This window comes from Cavia porcellus, unplaced genomic scaffold (genome assembly GCF_034190915.1).
Source record: "Cavia porcellus strain 051 isolate PalLab524CR breed Dunkin Hartley unplaced genomic scaffold, mCavPor4.1 scaffold_32, whole genome shotgun sequence".
Classification (NCBI taxonomy): Eukaryota; Metazoa; Chordata; class Mammalia; order Rodentia; family Caviidae; genus Cavia; species Cavia porcellus.
Genome location: NW_026947515.1, coordinates 20,964,791 through 20,986,283, shown reverse-complemented (window position 1 = coordinate 20,986,283; position 21,493 = coordinate 20,964,791). Strand labels below are relative to the sequence as shown.

Sequence of the window (21,493 nt, the reverse complement as noted above, 5' to 3'; positions counted from 1 at the left end):
GATTGAACTTGCGACCTTGCGCTTGCCAGGCAGGCACTTATGCCTCTGAGCTAAATCCACAGCCCCCCACATTAATTCTTAAATGCCAGCTTGATATTACAAATGGAAAATTCCACACCATGAAATTTTATTTAATGAGCAAAATTATTAACAATACCATATAAGAGATTGTAGGTACAACTCTGTGGTAGAGTGTATGCATAGCATGCACAGTGCCCTAAGTTCTGCCCCTAGTGCTGCAGAACATGCACATGCATGTACACATGTGTGCACGCAAACATGCACAGACCACATATATTGTATCCTATGTCTATGCAGGTAACCCAAACTTATAAAAAAATCTGAAATCTAAAACACTGTGACCTCAAATATTTGGATAAAGGGTTCTCAGCCTGGCTATTGCTCTGCTTTTTATGAAATACCTTGTCACACCTTCCCCTCAAGGATGCCCTTCAACAGAAAGCCTTGAACATATTCTTTTTGTACCTGTGCAGTAGATTAAAAATTACATGGCATTCCTATTCAGTTGACCTCATGCTTCTCCTCTTTTTTTTCCTATTTTATATTAAATTTGATTCTGATAGTTATTAGTATCAATACTTTGATTTCTCCAATACTATTAAAAAACTAATAAGGATGATGAAATAAAACAATTCAAATTTACATGATTCTAAGCTATTAGATGGGCCCAACAGCCACACTCAAAATCATTAGTTTGTGTTTTGACAGCAATCTCTTAGAGCAGTCTTCCGTGTTTCATAGTCACAGATCTCCCTGCTTCTCACAGCCCACGCTCGCAGTGCCTTGACTACTCAGCTGCATCCCAGCTCCCTGACCACCAACCTCTGGGCAACGGGGTAGACAGCCCCACATACAGCTGAGCATCAGGCAGGACCTATGGAAAATGTGGTGAAGAGGCAGACAGATGAATGGGTGAATAAATCTTTAAGCTGTTGAAAGCAAGATGAGTGTAAAATAGCTTACAGATTTCCACATCTTGTTTGAGGGGACTACAGGAACCCTTTTTGCAGACAGAGCTCTGTGGGATCCAAATCCACCATGCATACCTGGTTTGGTATTTTCAGATGAAGCCACAGCTGGGTCCAGACTGAGGCTTGCTTGAGGATCCCACACACACACAACCCACAGTAGCCCCTATACAGATTAGTGTGACATGTAGAGAACCCCCAGGAGACCCCCACAGGCTGATCTTTCTGCAAAGATGCAAAGCCTTTACTTCTCAGAAATTTCCCAGAAAGGCAAAGATTATATGTACATGGTTATACATATATAAAAATGTATGTATGTATATGTATACAAGATAGATAACTATACTACTCTCTGTTAGTTCATCAAAAAGAACAGTTGTGCTATCATTGTTGGATTGATCATTTTTTATGCTGACATCTTATAACCTGAACAGTTTCTAAGATACCAATATGCAATATATTAACTAGTGTTGATTTTCTACTTTTTTTTTTTGAAATTCTACATCATTTCTATCCTTTTTGTTTGTTTGTTTTGTTTTTTAAAAGAAAAAAGAAAATAAATAAATTTCCCTCACGGGCCTTGACCTGTATGGGGCCCTCACAGTGGAACCATGAGCACATACAGAATTTGTGTGGGCACCCAGGACTACCTTAAGGACCAGGCTATCCCTCAGCCCCCAGAGAGAGGCAAGCGTATCAGTGTCATTTATAGCTTGAGCTGCAGATACAGACCACTTCTGCCCATCCTGAAATGCAGAGACCCAAAAGTTATGGGCCAGAAAAGGTATCACATGTGCTACAGTCAGAAATGCCTATACTGTGCAGCTGCTTCTCTCCGTTGTCATGTTGCTTTTTTTTTTTTTTTTTTTTTTTTTTTTTTTGTCTTTTTCCTTTTTATCAGTACCAGGGATCGAACTCACAACTGCCTGCTTGCAAGGCAGGCGTTTATGCCACTGAGCTAAATCTCCAGCCCCCGTCATGTTGCTTAAGAACATGTCTTTTTACCAACAGCTGGAGCAGAGCCAAAAAGAAGCCTCAGACCTTCTGGAGCAGAACCGGCTCTTACAGGACCAGCTGAGGGTGGCACTGGGCCGTGAGCAGAGTGCCCGGGAGGGCTACGTGCTACAGGTAGGATGGGGCAGCTGCCAAAGCACATGTGCACCTGGGGCTTCAATGGAAGGGGTACAGGCATGGCCCACAGGCTAGGAATGTGCAAACCTGGCAGAGGTTGGCATCAGTTCCTCTGCCCTAAGGACACAGGCATTTAGTATGCAGGAGTTCTGTGTTTTGTTTTTTTCTTCTGCTCTGATGTTTTGAGGAATGGGCCTGAATCCCCTACATTTAAGAATTTTTGTTTTGTTTTGTTTTGTTTTGTTTTGTTTTGTTTGTAATGAAATCACTGTGATCTCTCCTGTAGGCTTTCAAGGTAGCCAGTTACATTTCTTGGGGACACCATCCATCTGCATGTCATTTTCCATTGTATTTATAATAACAGGATTAGGCCTATTGTGTAAACTGGAGAATTGAATCACACAGTGACCCAGATGCCTGCTCGTAGTAGCAGGTTAGTGGCTAGAACTAGACCCCACTCAATCCCATATAGCTCATCTACAGCTGCAGGTGGATCTACTTGTCATCACTCTACTTTTTATTTTCCGCCCAGGCTGATGGTTCAGGAGGATGTGGCCAGCCAGCCCAACTTGGGAGGGACATGCGTAGAATGCAGCCTGGGTCCTAAGCTGACAGCCCTAGCCCAGAATCCCTCTGCCAGAAGTATCCGCCAGAGTCCTGGCCACAACCAGATTTCCAGTGTATGGCAGCCCTGATGTGGGTATGTCACAAGGCAGGAGGTAGCCATGAATGACGGAAAGCAAGCAGTATTTGTCACTGTCCTGTGGCATTCCAAGTCCTATGCTAGTTCCAGGACACAACACAAACATGCCCCTGCCCCAGTGGTGTTATCATACTGGCACAGTTGACCACTAAATGCTAAGAGAAGAGTAGAATAGGGTGCCAAATCTGAAACCTAAGCTCTGACAAAGCTGAAAATGGGACATTGGTTTAACAGTTCTGGTTTTGAGTCTTGACCCTGCCACTGACCCCAGAAGCAGATATCCCTTAATACTGCATTGACAACCCTCTGCCTGTGTACACTTAGACCTATTGACCCCCAAGATCCCTTTGGCTCTCAGATACTAGTCTCCTTGATGAGTTGACTGTCAGCATTCTAGACCATCGTGTACCAAGCTGTCCTGGGCAGCAGGTGGCCTGGGATTGCATGGCTGCCCTCTGACTAGAGCCTGCCTGCCTGCCTGCCTTTTTCTGTACTGTCTCTTCTGCTGCACGTGCCCTTGGTCTTCTGTTACTCCCTATCCCCTTCCAGCAAACATATTATCATGCTCAGTTCAGATCCTTGGGCCAGGGAACCATCCTTGAAGGATATCAACTTCCTTTACATCTCACTCAGGTAGCCTTTAGATCGTCTTTGCAGGCCCTTCTGGTTTGGGAGCATCTTTTTTAAAGTGTTGATTGGCCCTTATCCTAACAAGAACTGACCTACACTGCCTACGGCTTTGCACATTGCTATCTTGGGAGCCTGCCTCTGTAGACAGCCATTGCAGCCTGCACCAAAGGCCTGTTGGTCAAAGCAGCCAGGCTACCCTAGTGAACCTGAGGTCTAGAAGTCAGAAGGGGGCAGGACCTGGGGGCCGAGGGTCACAAGATTGAGCATAGGAGCACTTCACTAACTGCTGGGAGGAGCTTGCATGGTTTGAACATTGAGCTTGGATTTAACTTGATCTTAACTGAGTGTCACATCTGTGGCTTCCCACAAGCAGACGGAGAGGGCACTGAGCAGGCCGCGGTCTAGATGGGGGCCTCTCTTCATTTGTGTTCATTCCTGCTGTTTCCTCTGCGTTCCATTAGCTCTATTCTGCATGCCTTTCAGTTCGGGGAGTTTTCTTTCATTTGTGTTTTGTTTTTTGCATGCTTCACTCCACAAAGGTTTGTGTTGATTATCATATTTCACTCCTTGGTTTTCGTTCCCCCTCGTTTTGTCTTCTTACAGGTAGAGATTAGTTCTTCCTGTTACTGTGGAGGCCTGACTACACTTTCCAAAGGAAAATGTTGTAGATGTTACCTCACTGACATCTCCTGATCAGTTACCTTCCTTCCTTCCCTTCCTCCCTTGGAAGGAAGTGACATCACTTACCTGCTCCTTGTGTCCTGCACTTACTTAGACTCTGTGGTCTAGAACCATTTTCTTTTTGTTTTTGCAAAATAAACAGATACAATTGCTCTGCTCCCTTGTCCCGCTTCCCAGCGTCCTCTTGTCCTTCAGTCTCCGTTTTGCTTCTCTGTGTATTCCATTATTCAGTTTTGATTTATTTCTCTTAGAAACTGTTGAACTAGAACTGTTTTTTGATGTTATTGTCCATGTTTTCCGTTTATCTAGAAGCAAACACTTACCAAAAAAAAAATTAATATAATTTGTTGGATTTTTCTTAAATGGGAAAAAAAAAATGTACAAAGAATAAAATCCAAAGTCACCATGGAGCTTTTCTTTGGTTGATCCTGGCCAGAGGTGTGACACTCAGAATGGGGAGGCCCGAGTGTTACTAACCACTATTTAATCAATTTTTTTAAGACTGAAGTGGCCTCCTCCCCATCGGGTGCCTGGCAGAGGCTCCATAAAGTCAACCAAGACCTCCAAAGTGAGTTGGAAGCCCAGTGCCAGCGGCAGGAGCTGATCACACAGCAGATTCAGACCCTGAAACGTAGCTATGGGGAGGCCAAGGATGCAATCCGGCACCATGAGGCCGAGATCCGGAGCCTTCAGGCAAGGCTCAGCAATGCCGCTGCTGAGCTGGCCATCAAGGAGCAGGCGCTGGCCAAGCTCAAGGGTGAGCTGAAGCTGGAGCAGAACAGGGTTCGTGAACAGCTGGAGGAGCGACAGCACAGTGAGGCTGCACTCAGTGGTCAGCTGAGGGCCAGTGAGCAGAAGCTTAAGAGTGCTGAGGCCCTCCTGCTGGAGAAGACACAGGAGCTTCGGGACTTGGAGACACAGCAGGCGCTGCAGCGAGACCGTCAGAAGGAGGTGCAGAGGCTCCAGGAGCGCATTGCTGACCTCAGCCAGCAGCTGGGTGCCAGTGAGCAGGCCCAGCAGCTGATGGAGGAGAAGCTGCAGAGGAACTATGCACTGCTGCTGGAGAGCTGTGAGCAGGAGAAGCAGGCACTGCTGCAAAACCTGAAGGAAGTAGAGGACAAGGCTATTGCCTATGAGGACCAGCTGCAGGGACATGCGCAGCAAGTGGAGACCCTCCAGAAGGAGAAACTGAGTGCCAAGTGTGAGGGTAGTGAGCAAGTGCACCACCTGGAAGAACAGCTGGAGGCCCGGGAGGCCAGTATCCGCCAGCTTGCCGAGCATGTGCAGAGCCTCCGTGATGAGCGAGATCTCATCAGGCAGCGGTTCCAAGAACTAATGGAGCGTGTGGCTGCTTCTGATGGGGACGTGGCTGAGCTTCAGGAGAAGCTGAGGGGAAGAGAGGCTGACTACCAGAACCTAGAGCATTCACATCACAGGGTCTCTGACCAACTGCAGAGCATGCGCACTCTTCTGAGAGAGAAGGAGGAAGAGCTGAAGCACATCAAGGAAGTACATGAGAGAGTTCTGGAAAAGAAAGATCAAGACCTTAATGAGGCTTTGGTTAAAATGGTTGCATTGGGGAGCAGCTTAGAGCAGACAGAAATAAAGCTGCAGGTAAAAGAAGAGATTTTAAGGAAATTTGCAAATGAGTCTGCAAAGGATATGGAAGAATCACAGACTGCCCAAGAAGAAACCGAGGAGCAGGATGTTTTACTCGTGAGCCAGCAGCTACCAGTTACGGGAGCAACTCCAGGCGTACCACACACACAGCTGGGTGTTGACAATGTGGGAACTAGTCTAGTGGAAGAATGTGGTGACAGCAGTCCCAGCAGAGAAGTCACAGTGCCCCCAATGACCATTGAAGTGATTGACAAGGAGGCACATCTGCAGAGCACAGCCAAGCCTGACCGGGGAGCACCTGGTTTTAAAAGGCAAAGAATCCGATTCTCTACTATCCAGTGCCAAAGATATATCCACCCTGAGGGGTCTGAGAAGACCTGGACCAGCAGCACATCCTCGGACACCAGCCAGGACCGGTCACCCTCAGAGGAGAGCATGTCTCCCAGCACCCTGCCTACAGCTGGAGACTCAGAGACATACCTCTCCATCATCCATTCTTTGGAGACCAAACTCTACGTCACAGAGGAGAAGCTCAAGGATGTGACCCTGAGGTTGGAAAGCCAACAGGGTCAGAGCCGAGAGGCTTTGCTTGCATTGCACCACCAGTGGGCTGGCACTGAGGCACAGCTACGAGAACAACTCCGCGCCAGCCTGCTGCAGGCTGGTGCCCTAGCCTCCCAGCTGGAACAGGAGAGACAGGAAAGGGCCACAAGCATTGGGAACCATGTTGGAGAGCTAGGAGGCTTTCAGGCGAAAAACAGCCAGGCTCTGATGTGCTTAGAAAACTGCCGAGAACAACTAAGGTCTCTGCCATGGGCTAATCAGGAGGACAAACAGGACACATGTGCAGCCTCTCTGGCCAGCGTGGAGAGTGCACTCATGAGCGCTATCCAGGCCCTGCAGGCCTGGCCAGCCCCTACAGACAGCACAGCCCCCGTCAGGCAGGTGGAGGAGCACTGCATGGACAGCAAGGTGGCAGCCCTTGCACAACAGCCCTGCCAGCCTGGTCTGAGTGAGGAGGAGCAAGTGAAACTGCTTTCTAATCAGATAGCCCTGGAGGCCTCTCTGATCAACCAAATAGCAGACTCTCTTAAGAACACCACCTCAGATGTGTCTCATGTTCTCCATGAGATTGCTCAGTCAGGAGAACGGCTTCTGGAGGGAGAAGATGCCAGTGTCTCTTCCACAGCTTCAGCAGAGGCCTGGGCCAGGAAAGTTCTGGTGGACAGTGAATTTTGGAGCCAAGTTGAATCCCTGAGCAAGCACCTGGAGACGCTGGGAAGAGAGGCAACCAGCACATCAGAAAGCGAACAGCAACGTGTTCCCCAAATCATAGCTGACAACACATGGGTCCGGGCAGAGCTCAGTTTTGCTACACAGTCAGTAAGGGAGTCACTACAGCGTAGGCTGCAGACCGTCCAAGAGACCCTGCAAGGAACTCAGGCAGCCCTCCAGCAGCACAAATGCGCACTGGAGGAAATCCTGGGGGCCTACCAAACCCCAGACTTCGAGAGAGTGATACAGCAGGTTTCAGAAGCCCTCAGGGGTCCAGCAGGTGGTGAGGATGGTGTGCACATACCCTCGAACCTAAGTCCACTGAAAAAAGTGCTGAGTCCAGGCACAGCAGGTGGCTCCCGGGAGCCCTTGCATATCTCTCACCAGAGCCCCAGGGCTCTTGTTGCTATTCAAGAAGAGCTTGCCCAGCAGCTGAGAGAGAAGGCCAGCATCCTAGAAGAGATCTCTGCTGCCTTGCCTGCTCTGCCACCTGCAGAGTCATTGAGGGATTGCCAGAAGCTTTTGCAGAAGTCCCAGAATCTCTCATATAATGCTTGTTTGGGAGGCCTTGGTCAGTATTCTTCATTATTGGTTCAAGATGCAATTATTCAGGCTCAGGTGTGCTATGCAGCCTGTAGAATTCGACTGGAGTATGAAAAGGAGCTCCAATTTTATAAGGAGTCTTGGCAGGCAAAGGGGACTTCTTGCCAGGAGCAGGCTAGAGCAATTGGAGTGCTGCAGGAAGAGTACGAAGAACTGCTCCACAAGCAGAAGAGTGAATATCTGGAGGTGATTTCCCTCATTGAAAGGGAAAATGCCGAACTCAAGGCAAAAATGAACCAGTTGGACCATCAGCAGAGGCGTCTGGAAGAAGTGGAAAGCAAACACAGTGAGAGCATGTTTGCTTTACAGGGCAGGTACGAGGAAGAGATCAGATGCGTGGTGGAGCAGCTGAACCGCACTGAGAACACACTGCAGGCTGAGCGCAGCCGAGTCTTGAGCCAGCTGGATGCCTCAGTCAGAGACAAGCAGGACATGGAACGGCAGCACGTGCAGCAGATGCAGACACTGGAGGACAGGTTCCAGCTTAAGATCAAAGAGCTGCAGCTCATCCATGAGGAAGAGCTGAGAGCCCTGCAGGAGCACTACTCACAGAGCCTTCAGCACCTGCAGGAGACCCTTAGCCTATGTCGGCAGCAGCAGCCTGAGGCCTTGCCCGTCACCTCCCTCCAGTGGGGATCTGAGTCCAGGGCTGTACCACATCAGGCTGTCCCACAGACTGCCTTTGGAGAGGCTGACTCCATGATAGGGCTTCGGGAGCGCATCCAGGAACTGGAAGCCCAGATGGACAGCATGCGGGAAGAGCTAGGCCATAAGGAGCTGGAGGGTGACTCGGCCACACTGCGGGAGAAGTACCAACGGGACTTTGAGAACCTCAAGGTCCTCAGCACCATTTTCTTTGTAAAGGCAATTCTCCTTGTTGGGGAGGGAGAACTGTGGTGGCATCTGAGGCTCTTAGTATAGCTGGGACTGGTTCTTGGCTCTTAGATACTGTGCAGGCATAATCAAGAGGACATTGTGCTGTCCCTCTTTTTGCTGGCTGTGGGGTCACCCATCCCAAAGGAGGCCTGGCAGAAGGAAGGCAGTATCCTTGTGGAAGAGAGGAGTATCTTCCCTTCCTCTCTGTGTCCCCAGAGCAGCCCCTGCTCTGCCTTTTCCCTCCTCCTTTACCCAACCTGAGGCATTTGCCCAGAACAGTTTCACATTCTGGGAGAACAGTCCCCTTTTGACCAACCTAGAAGAGCAGAGTTGAATTTTGCGTTCAAAGGCCCTTTCCTTTCCCAGCTCCCAGTATGAGGACCCAGCCGGGGTAGGCGCTGGTGTAAGAAGGCTTTTCTTCAGAAATGGTTTTTAGCTGCTCCTTTTCCCTTCCCTGGGACCTGTGAAAGGTGGCTTTGTCCAAAGAGCTGTCCCCTGCTTCCACCCTTTTTACATTCTGCCTTATAGGCTGTGGCCCGTAGAATGCATCCCAGCTCCCTCCGGCCAAGAAGACAAGAACAGTCCAGACTCTAGCCACCTCCTCATCACTTCACACTGCATCATCTTGGAGGGTCTCATCATTCCTGAGACTCAGAAGTTTGTCCCAGTGTCTGTCCCCTCATTTTCTTCCTCTTCTGATAGGGCATGTGGTGCTTGTCAAGTTCAGTTGTATTGACACTTGCTATCCTGCTACACACCTGCTACTTAGCAGGACACCTACGGCTGTTTCCCAGTACTTTTCCCCTCTAGGGCTGTGACAAAAAAAATATACTCCACAGATGCTGCTTTGCTTCTGTGATTGACAACCTCACCCAGAGACAAACGGGTATTGGCATTGGGCACCTTCTTGCCATTTTTTTTTCTTTCCGCTCAGTCCAAACCTTTTAGAAACCATCGTGAACTGTGAGAAAGTTTCAGTGGCTGTTTTCCCAAAGTACATGCTTGATGACCCTGTGGTCAGTTCACTGAGCATACTTCCTGATGGGTCTAGGTGCATATTTAACAGTAAATGGCACAGGCCTTGGCTTTGACCCCCACATCCACTTACTTCCTAGTGCCCTTTGCTGCAGGTGCCTGTGTGCAGACCCCAGGTAGCAGTTACAGGTACCTACTTTCTCCTTGCATCTATAAAAGCTTCCGCCATGTTCCAGGCCTGAGTGAGTTAGCCTCCTGTGCATGAGTCAGTCTTGATGACATATGAGCAGTTCACAAGACATCAGAATGATTGTGCCAGGCCCAGGGATGCTCAGATGCAAGTGACACAGGTTGAAGAGGACATTAGGAGCTTGGACAAGCCCCCACTGAATAGTACCTCTATCCTGCCTATGTGTCATTCTTCTCAGTCCTTGGATGCCTGCAAAATTTATAACCACACAACCTCTGAAGAGTCTAACTGGTGTCAGTTACTTTATACAGACTTCTGTCTGGGTCAGGGAGACTAGAGATGCTGGCTTGACAGCCCCCTTTTGACACCTTCAAGCCAGAGTCCCCACTACCTGCCACAATTCTGTATCATAGTCATTACCCGCAGGTCAGTGTCTTCCCATCACTAGCCACAATTCTGCATCAAATTCATTGAGGAATTTTTTGATCCCAAGATGATTAACCTAGAAATCATGATTTGTTTCAGATTAACTATTTTTACATATACATTTAGCAAGGAAGTTTAAGATATTTCACTGTTTCTATTAGAATTTTGACTTTTATTTTCATATATTCCCAAGCACTCAAAGTAAGATTTATAAGAGGGCAGAGGATGTTACTCTGATAGAACACATGCCTACCATATGCAAGGTCCTGGGTTCTGTCCCCAGTATCACAAAAAAGGGAAGAAGGGATAAGGGTAAGCATCCTTTATCTGAAAATCTAAAAGTCTAAGATGTTCCAAAATCTGAAATTGAAAATTTTTGAGTGCCAATATGATTCTACAAGTGGAAAATTACATATCTCTCTTCATGTGACAGGGTCATAGAATGCAAGAGCTCTGAATTACTGTATAAATTTAGGCTATGTGTATAAGCCATCTATGAAACTTTTTTTTTTTTGTCTTTTTTCGTTTTTATTGGTACCAGGGATTGAACTCCCGACTGCACACTTGCAAGGAAGCCGCTTATGCCGCTGAGCTAAATCCTCAGCCCCATCTATGAAACATTTATAAATAATTTCATGTTTACACTTGGATCCCATCCCTAAAATAAATAAATATATAATATATGCAGATATATGTGTGCATATATATCAAAATATAAAAAATCCTTACTTAAGAAACCTTCTGATCCAAGCATTTTAGGTAAGATGTTCTCAGCCCATAGTTATGTGTGTTGACTGAAAAGCCTTGTACAGACCAAGCAGGGCGAATACACTGCTGAGGTCTCAGCCCTGGTGCGCTGTATGCAGACCTTGGCTGGGACCTGAGGTGTCTTGCAGCCCTACTATAATGTGAAGGCAGGAAGAGGAGAGGGCTCCCGTGAAGGCATCTGCTAGGATTCAGCCAGGCGACAATGTGCCCTGTTAGTGGGAAACAGCAGTTAAGGCCTTTGCCAGTTCAGCAGGTAAGTAGTAGTGAGGTCCAGCCTATCACTAGAAGTTAGAAAATAGGACTCAAGGTTCTGGAGGCCCCTACAGGGTTGTAGGGCTCAGAGAAAGATACAGAGCATGGTTATTTGATTCTTGGTAGCATAGAGTCAGAGCTGCCAGGGGTAAGCCCTGCATACTTAGATATAATATCTGGGATATTCTCCCAGTTTTTAAAAATCAGCCCTGATCCCTTCCCTGAAGTTTGGACAGAAAGTATGACTCTGTTCTCAAAGTAGCTGCATGTTCCTGCCATTTGAAGCTGCAGCTGTAAGGCAATCTCCTATTTGATGGTGAGAAAAGCTCTAACAGGCCAGACCTGGTTTTCCTATAGCTATGTAGGGTTATTTGATCTCTAGGTGTCCTGCACAGTTACAGTGTAGCCTGTCTCTTAGGCACCTTATTAAAGTTAGTGGAGGCCCTCCTTGATTAGTGCTCCTGCATATTCTTACTCAAGACAGGAACTAAGGAGTTGAAGGACAGTAGAAAGAGATCCTATAACCTGTCTTACTCCCTTTGTGGACACCTGAGAGGCATTGGTCAGTGTAGCTAGCAGTAGAACAGGCTCTTTGCTCTCAGAAATGGGCTCTGTCTGACCCCAACACATAGAGGATACTAGGAGCCTCCCAGCTAGGTTACCTGTCTTTTTTTTTTTTTTTTTTTTTAGGTTACCTGTCTTGCAATGACCTCAGCTTTCTGCAGCTGACAAATCGGTCATCCCTGTTTGTGACAGCACCAAGGGAATCTGACATAACTCTAATGCAGACACTGTCAGCCCAAGTACTCTGTCCTCCACCTTCCTGCTGTGACACTACACAGGTCCAGGACTGGCTAGTTTTAAATTCCACTGCACCCTCTTTGCACTCACAATACCAGCCTTTCCTATGAAGAGTTAGGGTTCATATCAGCCACAGAAAATAGTTTGTGGTAAAACATCCTTCAGGTGTCCAGTGCAGTGAACCTTCACACAGCGTCAGGAGTCTGCTTTCCACTCAAGCTCAAGTCCAAGTCCAGTGAGTCCGAGTTAATCACTGCGTCTGGACAGGCAGAGTTGCTGCGATTCTTTATGCAGGATCTCCAGCTACGAGACCTCGAAAGAAATACAGTATGCCTCTTTTGCTTCTGCAGGCCACATGTGAGCGGGGCTTTGCTGCAATGGAAGAAACACACCAGAAGAAGATTGAAGACCTGCAGAGGCAGCACCAGCGGGAGCTGGAGAAACTGCGGGAAGAAAAGGACCGTCTCCTGGCTGAGGAGACTGCTGCCACCATCTCAGGTGGGGCTGGACCTGGGGGTAGCAAGTGATGCACTCCCTAGGCTGGTCTACAACTCAGAAAAATGACTGACGTTTCGGTATCCTTTTGGCTGAGATTTAAGTTTCATTTTCAAGAGAATAGTTTGGCATTTCTGAGAAAAGGCTGCTTTGAGGAGCCTTTGAGACCTCCAGCCTAAAAGCCAGTGCACCAAGTTTGATGACACTGGTACATCAGCCCCCAGCCCCTAAAGGACCTGCCCCACCTCATCAACCCTCCAACACTGTCAGCCTCCAGCCAGAGCAGGAAGATGCCACAGTTCCTGCCCTGTGACACACTGTGCCCTGGACCCCAGAGCAAGCACATCCAGCCATCTGGTGCTGGCTTACCTTGTATGCCTAATCACTTCATGGTGGCTCTTATTTTAGGGTCTAGGAAAACCCGCTTATTTTATGAACTCAGGTTTGAATTTATCACTGACATTTATCTAATCAGTTTGGGTTCTTCCTAACACTAAAAATAATATAACTTCATTTGCTTTATGGGGAGTGGGATGGGAGTTCCATATCCACCCCAAGAGTGCTTTTGTGTGGGGCCAATCTGTCGTAGAGTTCCACTGCAGATGGATTCAGCATTAGCAGTGGACAAATGTTAAGCTTCCTGTCTACCTTGGCCTCACAGAGAGGGCATGGTAGTTGGGGAGGGCCCGTCAGCTATACAGCCCTATAATCTTGGTACTGAGGGCCATGTCCTGCCTATAGCCATCGAAGCCATGAAGAATGCCCACCGAGAGGAAATGGAGCGTGAGCTGGAGAAGAGCCAGCGGTCCCAAATCAGCAGCATCAACTCAGATATTGAAGCCCTGAGGCGGCAATACCTGTGAGTTCCCCCAGCTCACTGCATCTCTGTGAGCCCTCGGGCTGATCCCAGAGGAGACCATGGTACTTAGGGCAGCCCAGATCCTTTCCTCTTCAGTGATGAAGCTGACCTGTCTGGGGCTTCCTGTGTTAAAGACAGATCTCTTAAAATGCAAAGAAAAAGATACTACAAATGAAAACTGTACATTTTAACTGCCCTAGGGCTGATAATAGAGGCCATCCCAGTTGGCTCTTTCTTTATAGGAACTGCCTCAGTTTCTCGTGGGGAGTGGAGCATCTGACTGGTGTTCAGTGCTCAGCATGCCAAACCCTGTGGCTGTCTATGACAGAAGTGACCACAGTTACTGTGTTCTAACATCTTGACCTTGCCAACTCCTGCATAGGCGATAAAGAGTGTGCACCAAAGTGGCAACTCTTGGTTTTCCCTGATGAGGATTGCTATTGTGAGGGTTCCAGAACTAGGCTGGGAGCCAGGTCCCAGGAGGATTCATGGAAATAGGCCCAAAGCCATGACAGTTCAGCTGGTGTCCCATGAAGTGGCTGCAGTTAGCTGGCTGGGATGGGCTGACAGGTGTTCTGGCCCCTACAGTTCATATAGGGAGAGAGAGGCCTCTCATCCTAGGTCTACCGCTAGGGAGCTGTCCCTCTGAATCTAAGATAGCCGAAGACAGCATTTCAGGGGCTAGGTTTTTGTGTCCAGAATCTGAGCTTTCAGATGACATAAAAAAGTAGGCTTACTTACAACTCCCAGATCAACTCTCAGAATCTGAGTGTACCCACTGTAACTAAATTCTGTCTCAAGTGGCATCCTCAGGGAAGTGTCTGTTATAGGATTCCTGCACACTGGGCTTTGGGGGACGCCAAAAAGGACCCTCATGTTCAATGAGCTGCCAACACATAAGGGCTGCACTCATGTGGTTAGTGGGTTGACTCATCCCTGGGTCCCAGAGTAGGGCAGAGGGCTGACAGCTCACCTTTCCCCAGGGAAGAGCTGCAGTCGGTGCAGCGGGAACTGGAGGTCCTCTCAGAGCAGTACTCGCAGAAGTGCCTGGAGAATGCTCACCTGGCCCAGGCACTGGAGGCTGAGCGGCAGGCCCTGCGGCAGTGCCAGCGCGAGAACCAGGAGCTCAACGCCCACAACCAGGTGAGCTCAAGATCAGGCTGTACCCTCAAGTACACTGAGGGTCCCCGAGCCATGGAATGTGACAGAAACTTACTCTAGGTGGCCAAAGAGACTACCCTGTGCATATCCAACTGTAGGGTCACTCTTGCTTCAGCCCTTTCTGAGACAGAAGTCTAACGATTCTGTGAATATCTGACTCATTGCTTGCAGGGCATGGATGCTCACCCCTGAGATCTCTCTTAGCAAATGAAGTTATATTATTTTTAGTGTTAGGAAGAACCCAAACTGATTAGATAAATGTCGGTGATAAATTCAAACCTGAGTTCATAAAATAAGCGGGTTTTCCTAGACCCTAAAATAAGAGCCACCCCTGAGATCTCTCTTGCTGCTCAAGAAGTTGAGGTGCATTTCAATCCTGGCTAATGAGAGGGTTTGAGTTAGTGATATAGTGTGAGCCCTCTGTGGGGCCTCAGGACTGGGTGTGAGATTGCTCAAGGTGGGACCAGATCCATCTGACAGCTGGAGTGGCTTTACAACAAACACTTGTCAGCTGGAAGCAAGGTCCAGAAAGGGGTGGCAGGGTTAGGAGGCAGAGTAGCCAAGTCCTGTAGAAACTCAGTAGGATGAACTAGAGCAAGCACATGCTGTTTGTCATAACAGAAGGACATAGGAATTGTGACATCCTCACATAACTACACATGTCGACAGCCCTGTGTCCACAGGTTATACACCCACAGTTTAAACCAACTCAAGTGGGAAATATTCAGAAAAAAAACTTCACCTGCACTGAATATTACATGCTTTTCTCTTCAGGTCATTATTCCCTATATAATACAGTACAGTACTACACATGGCACTGATAACTGTTTTGAGTACTATAAGTGATACATACATGTGGATATGTGCAGCGTTATGCCAATGCTATGCCATTTGGTATAAGGCACTGAACCCTCCATGAACTTTGGTATCTTTGAGGGGTTCTGTGGTACCATTCTCAGACATCATGGGCTGACACACCACTCACAGGCCTCATGTTTGAGTATTGGCATGATGTGGGTGGGAAATGGTAATTCCAATCATTCCAAGTTGCGTTGTGCTGTTTGACTCTGAGACAGCTCTGTGGAGTGTAATGCATTTTGTTGCTGTCTCCCAGGAACTGAACAACCGGCTAGCTGCAGAGATCACACGGTTACGGACACTACTGACTGGGGATGGTGATGGAGAGGCTGCCAGCTCACCCCTCACACAGGGAAAGGATGCCTACGAGCTAGAGGTAGTGTCACCAGCCAGGCTTGCCCTCCTCATCTGTGCCACACGGGAGCCCCTGGGGAGGCAAGATGGACCCTCAGCTTATATAACATTGAAGGGACATGACTTGAAGATAGGCACTGGAGGTGTAGCTGAGTGGAAAAGTGCTCACCTAGCATGTTCACAATTCGGGTTCCATCTCCAGCACCACAAAGGATAAAAAGGCTGGGAGAAATACAAAGACCACCCAAGATGGTTAGCAAACAGTTAGCCTGAGGTCCTCAGGCAGCAGTAGAAAAGTCCTCAAGTGGCCATGGGGAACTTAACCCCATCCCTCCCTCCACCTGCCTGCCAGGCTCAACTCCATTTCTAGCATACCCCAGACACTGGACCTATAAATGACCCATTGCATAGCTATGTCAGTGCTGCAGCCGCCTGAAGTTACATTACATTCTGCTTCTCAGGGTCAGTGCAAGTTCATGTATAAGGTGGTTCTGTTGGTATAAGGTATTCTTTTTGAAAAAAATACATATTTCTCTCCCATTAGATTACAGCTTCTTCCCCCCGCCCCCCTAGGTTCTGGGAATCAAATTAGGACCTTGCTCTTGCCAAGCAGGCACTGTGCCATTGAGCTATATCCCCAGCCCAAGTTTCATTTGAAAAATGTCTCAGTAATGAATAGTTTCCTGACAAGATGGATAGGAAAAGGCTGAGCCAGCTTGACCGAAGTTTGTATAGCATTTGCTAAACCTTGATAGCTTCAACTCAGGAGATCAACAGGTTGCCAGTAGCAGGTCTTGTTGCTCCCCTCCTCCAGCTGATGCAGGGGTTCTCAGGAATAGGAAGCATAGTAACAGTTCCTTCCTCCCTTTCTATTTCTACATGTAATGTGGAAGTGTAGACTAATACTGAAATCATATTTCCAGTTGCACATTGTGAGAGTGGACACAGCTGTTGCGCCCTACTGTGGTGGGGAGGTGGGCTGAGGCACTTTTTGATTACTTTCGTCTGTGCTCTCCTGAGGTTCCTCGGGTCCCTAACTTCTCTCACATTGTAGGTCTTATTGCGGGTCAAGGAATCAGAAATACAGTATCTCAAACAGGAGATCAGCTCTCTCAAGGATGAGCTCCAGACAGCACTACGGGTAAGAGCTATCCCAAGGGAAGGTGGGTCTTGGGCAGGCTGTAGGCCCTATGGCTCCATGTTAGCTGCTGGATAGTAGATCCCACTTTCATGAGGTGGCAGTCTCAAGTTCAGATTCTTTTAAGATACTATCCTCCAAGCAGGTGCCCTGGAAATGTGTAGCCCACAGGCTGGCCAGGTGGTTCTTGTCATGTTTCCTGTGGGGGTTGGTGGGAATAATGATGCCCAGAAGAGTGTCCTGGTTATGAAGGAAGTCCTGACTTGCCATTCAGATCAGGTCTAATGTGTCTCCTCCAGGTGGCTCCTAGAATGATAAAAGGAGGTGATAGAATCCTTGGCAGCATCCAGTCACTTAGAAAAACCAAGATAGTGGGGGTTATGCTAGCTGGAGTCCACAGGAAGTATGCTAAGCAACCAAGGTCCTGTGCTTTTATGTGCACTGGCCCCAGAATTCCGGTACCACATACAGGCAGAGAATCTGCCATGCTCATATCCACAGACCCTATTTGTTTTCTTTTGTGTCCAGTTGTTCCCTCTGGGAAATGCAGGCCTGCTTATTTTTGCCCTTTGCAGTGCCAGGGCCAGACCCCAGGCCCCAGCTAGTTCTCCTACTGTGTGGCAGTACTAAGGATGGGCAGGCTGGGGACCAATATGAACTTCTTCTTCAGTTTGTATCTACTATTTGCTTGTATCCCTTTCTTCGTAGGACAAAAAATATGCTAGTGACAAATACAAAGACATTTACACAGAGCTCAGCATTGCAAAGGCCAAGGCAGACTGTGATATCAGCAGGTTGAAAGAGCAATTGAAAGCAGCTACAGAAGCACTGGGGGAAAAGTCCCCTGAGAGTACTGCTGTGGCAGGATATGGTGAGTACTTGGAGTGATATTTATAGAGCTTTCTGGGTGTTTGACTCAGAACCAAGGAGCCAAAGGCTTGTTAGTCAACAAGTAGAGGTACAATAATGAGGACTACCTCCCACACCGCTCCTGGCCACAGCTCTGAGGAGAAGATGCTCTGCCCACACATATGTGCATAATATATCAGGCTTTATTTTTTTGTTTTCCTGAAAATCTCAGCAGCTGGGAAGAACTCTTGATAGAAACTTGATCTCAGGGATTAACCATAAAACCAGTAATGGCCCCAGGTTGGACAGGGAAGGAAGCTCCCATCTTGGTTATTGGTTAAAAATATACACAAACCCATGAAGACAGATCTCAGGTTGGCTGCGGAGCCATATTGTCAAGCCCTTGCAGATAATCCAAGACTCCATCTGACTTCGATGTTGACTTTTTTCCCATGCTGGGGATGGAGCCCAGGGTCTCAGATCTGCTAGATACCACTAAACTGTACAGCCCTAGCCTACCTCTCCCTTTAAATTTTGAAAGACAGTCTTCCTTCATTGCCCAGGCTGGCCTCAAATATATGATCCACCTGCCTCTGACTCCCGAATAGCTGGGATTATAGACAGGCATGTACCTCCACACTCAGTACATGTTGACTTTTAAAAAAGACAGATGTGTGAAAAGCTGTTTAGACTCCCTAATAGTCAAAATACTCTATTTCCTCTGTCAGTTAACCAAGGAATACTGACACACACTTGGAGCCACACACTGTAGCAGTACTGACACACACTTGGAGGAGGCCTTGTACATTGCTGATGGGGGTACAAATTAGCCCTCTTTCTGGAAAACATCAGGCAGTATGCAGCAAGATTTAAAATCAGACTACAGAGCAACTCTGAAGAGGTATCAGTAGTTCCTTCTAAGGAAGAACCCAAGACATCCAGAGCACAGGGAGAAAGAAAAACGTAGAAATACAAGGAAGTTTGTATGCCTTTGATTTACCAGATCAGAAAAAACAGTTGCACAGAGATAAGCAAACAGGTTAGTGAACATTTGTATACCAGAGCTGAAAGCAGCATCCTGCCATTGGAAGCAAGCTGAGGACTGCAGGCTTGCAGCACAGCCACACAAGAGCTGACCCGCAGTAATTCAGAGAGGCCAGACAGATATTTGTGTTTTGACATAGACAGAAACCCGTATTTTAAAATTTTTTTTAAAAATAGCTTCAGATGGTAGCGGTAGAATGCCTGCCTTGGCATCTGCAAGACCTTAGGTTCACCCCTAGCTCCTCAAAAATAAATAAATAAACAAATACTCAACCAAACCCCACATGTATGGGGAGACAGTGTATGTCTGCTCGTTTGTGTTGAGGCAGACTTACAGGGCCGGGGAGAGGCGAGGGTTTGGTCTCACCCTGTTTCATGCCATTCCCTAGTCTTCAAGAAGTAGCTGGGAATGAGCGGGTCATAGGACTACTTGGTCTGCTCAGCTGCTGAAGTCCAGCACCAGGAGCAAGAAGTCCTGCACCCACCTGAGAAAGCAGGCATGGCCACATAGCTAAAACCGTTAGCCATTCCCAAAGCTCTGGTGCTTGGCAGTGTTCTGAAAAAGGGCAGCTTTTTGCTGCTTACTGGCTTTAGGTTCCCGTAGAGCCACTGAAGGACATCCCATGAGGTGCTACAGTAGGAAGTTCAGAAGCTTTTAACATCATCCTATTCTAGAAGGTTTTATAAAGCAAAGAAAATGGGGCTTTTTTTCCTTCAGACATAATGAAGTCTAAAAGCAACCCTGACTTTCTGAAGAAAGACAGATCCTGTGTCACCCGGCAACTCAGAAATATTAGGTCCAAGGTGAGTTGGGCCTGGCCCCTGGTAGGTGGCTCTCCAGGACAGTGGAGGGGGTGGTGAGAATCAAGGCCAAAGCTCAGCCTACCACAGAGTGGCAGAGTCCCCAGATTCTGCCCCCCAGCCCACCCACGCAGTCACCCTGCTGAGCTGTAAGACCTGTTGAGTTCTTTACCTCTGAGGACAGGCTCATCCTGCCCATCTGTGTCAGTTGCTGTCTGTATTGTCTTTGCACGTCCCTGTTGTAGTACTGATGCCGCCTGCCTTCCAGAGAACAAGCCGTCTGCTTGCCTTCCCGGCGCACTATAGCAAGTCCCCATACCTTCCCAGAATGGGTGTGCGTCTCCAGAGGCAGAATGGGCGGACGGGGTGCATTTAGGATTGATTGTGTATGTGTCTTATTTTTGCTCTTTCCTCTGACAGTCCGTTATTGAGCAGGTCTCATGGGATAACTGACTCGCGCCCGCTTCCCGGTCCCCTGTCGTATAGGTAAACTGCCTCTTACCACTGCCCACCTGCCCGCAAATGCGGGGTGGCTCTCTGCATGTACTGCTCACATCTCCATAGCACACGCCTGTGTTGTTACTTTATTTTAATTCATCCTACTCCAGCAAGCACATACAAATCCCTGTGAGGTTCTATAACCTGGCCTGCCAGTTAGTTGATTGGCACTCTAACCTCTTGAGCTGATCCTTGTCCAGAGCACTCTCCCAGCTTGGCAGGACGGCCCTTAGAGCCAGCCTTGAGCAGGCAGGGTGGCATGCATGCTGGGTGATCTGTGCACGGTGATTAGCTCACACCACCCTCCCTGGGAAAAAACTCTGTCTTATCCTCTGTAAAGAGGTAGTGGTGACAGACACCTGCTGCCCCAGGCCAGCAAAGTCTGACTTCACTGAAGGCTTCACTTACTAGTTTGCAGTCCAGGCTACCCGGGAACCTCCCTGCAGATGGAGCAGGTGCCTGCTGCTCTGGTTCCTCACAGCCCTTCTCAGGCCTCCTTGTTCTCTAGGGCTCTGGGTCAGCATGTTGTAGTCTGTGCCTGGTCACTCAACTCATTATCTGCCAGCACTTCTTAAAAAACAACACAAGCTTCTATCATGGTCCCATGGGGGAGTCTTTGTCCTGGCCGAAAGATAGGACGTAGCTGCTTGTTTGAGTGTGAACAGGGATATACTGTGTAACGGTTGCTGGCACAGCAGCTTTGACTGCTCCTGTACAGTGAAGAGGAGGAATAGGTTAGGGATGCTGGCCTGTCTTGTTCCCTGCTGGCCACAGCATAGTAAGCAAACACATTCACCTTCTAGCATATCTTAGTAGTCCACAGATGTTGGTCTGAGATGTTTGCCTTAGATAGAATACAAAGAAAATCCAAAGGTTTTTACCTAGTCAGTTTGGTTTTGTTTACTTTCCCTCATCCCAAATCACTTACTCTCAAATATGATTAGGTTCAATAAAAAAAGTTTGGGATTTTTTTTCCTTAAACATGAAAATGTTTTGTTTAGCAAAAGGAAACTTGCTCATGGTTTTCATATTGAAGATTGCATTTGCTGAAGCTGCACTCTAGTTTCTGTCTTAAGGCCTTTCCTGTGTACATTTGGAGTTCACTCAGTGAGTTGAGCCTTTGACTCAATATGGCAGGGCTATGACAGTCAGGAGTGGGGCAGAGCTTCGACAGGACCCTGAGGAAACAGTCCTGCACTAGTGCCCAGTTCATGGGAGTTCCTGTGGGACACAAAAACAAACAGGACTCACCACCATGGACCTTGGTGAGGTGGCGCTGGTGCATCATGCCAGTGGGTGGGAGTCTTTGCACTACCTGGGGAATTGCTACAGCACAGATAGGACATAAGGAAACTCGGGGAGAAACAAGGCAGAACGCAACCTAGGATGGGGTGTTAGTCAAAGTATTTTCTCAGATATTTGAGATGACCACGTTCTGGTAAAAAAAGAAAGTTCTCAGTGTGCAGAGCAGTCCTGTGGGCCCAAACAGAAAGATGGGAGCTTCATAGGCATCCTT

General features: G+C 47.9%; 1 protein-coding gene across 8 annotated transcripts in view; it reads left to right on the top strand.

Moving 5' to 3' along the window:
- The window catches only part of Mprip (myosin phosphatase Rho interacting protein), a 130,983-nt gene that overhangs the window by 106,537 nt on the left and 2,953 nt on the right, over window positions 1–21,493 (top strand). For 5 of the 8 annotated variants that reach the window (XM_063242283.1, XM_063242282.1, XM_063242280.1 and 2 more), the window contains 9 exons: window positions 2,001–2,117; window positions 4,636–8,469; window positions 12,271–12,418; window positions 13,157–13,274; window positions 14,258–14,417; window positions 15,550–15,669; window positions 16,702–16,788; window positions 17,494–17,656; window positions 19,397–19,482. In XM_063242283.1, the coding sequence (XP_063098353.1) occupies window positions 2,001–2,117; window positions 4,636–8,469; window positions 12,271–12,418; window positions 13,157–13,274; window positions 14,258–14,417; window positions 15,550–15,669; window positions 16,702–16,788; window positions 17,494–17,656; window positions 19,397–19,482 (4,833 nt within the window). Of the gene's footprint in view, window positions 1–2,000; window positions 2,118–4,635; window positions 8,470–12,270; window positions 12,419–13,156; window positions 13,275–14,257; window positions 14,418–15,549; window positions 15,670–16,701; window positions 16,789–17,493; window positions 17,657–19,396; window positions 19,483–19,899; window positions 19,966–21,493 lie in introns of all 8 variants that reach the window. The other 3 variants (XM_063242281.1, XM_063242287.1, XM_063242286.1) reach the window with 3 other exon arrangements.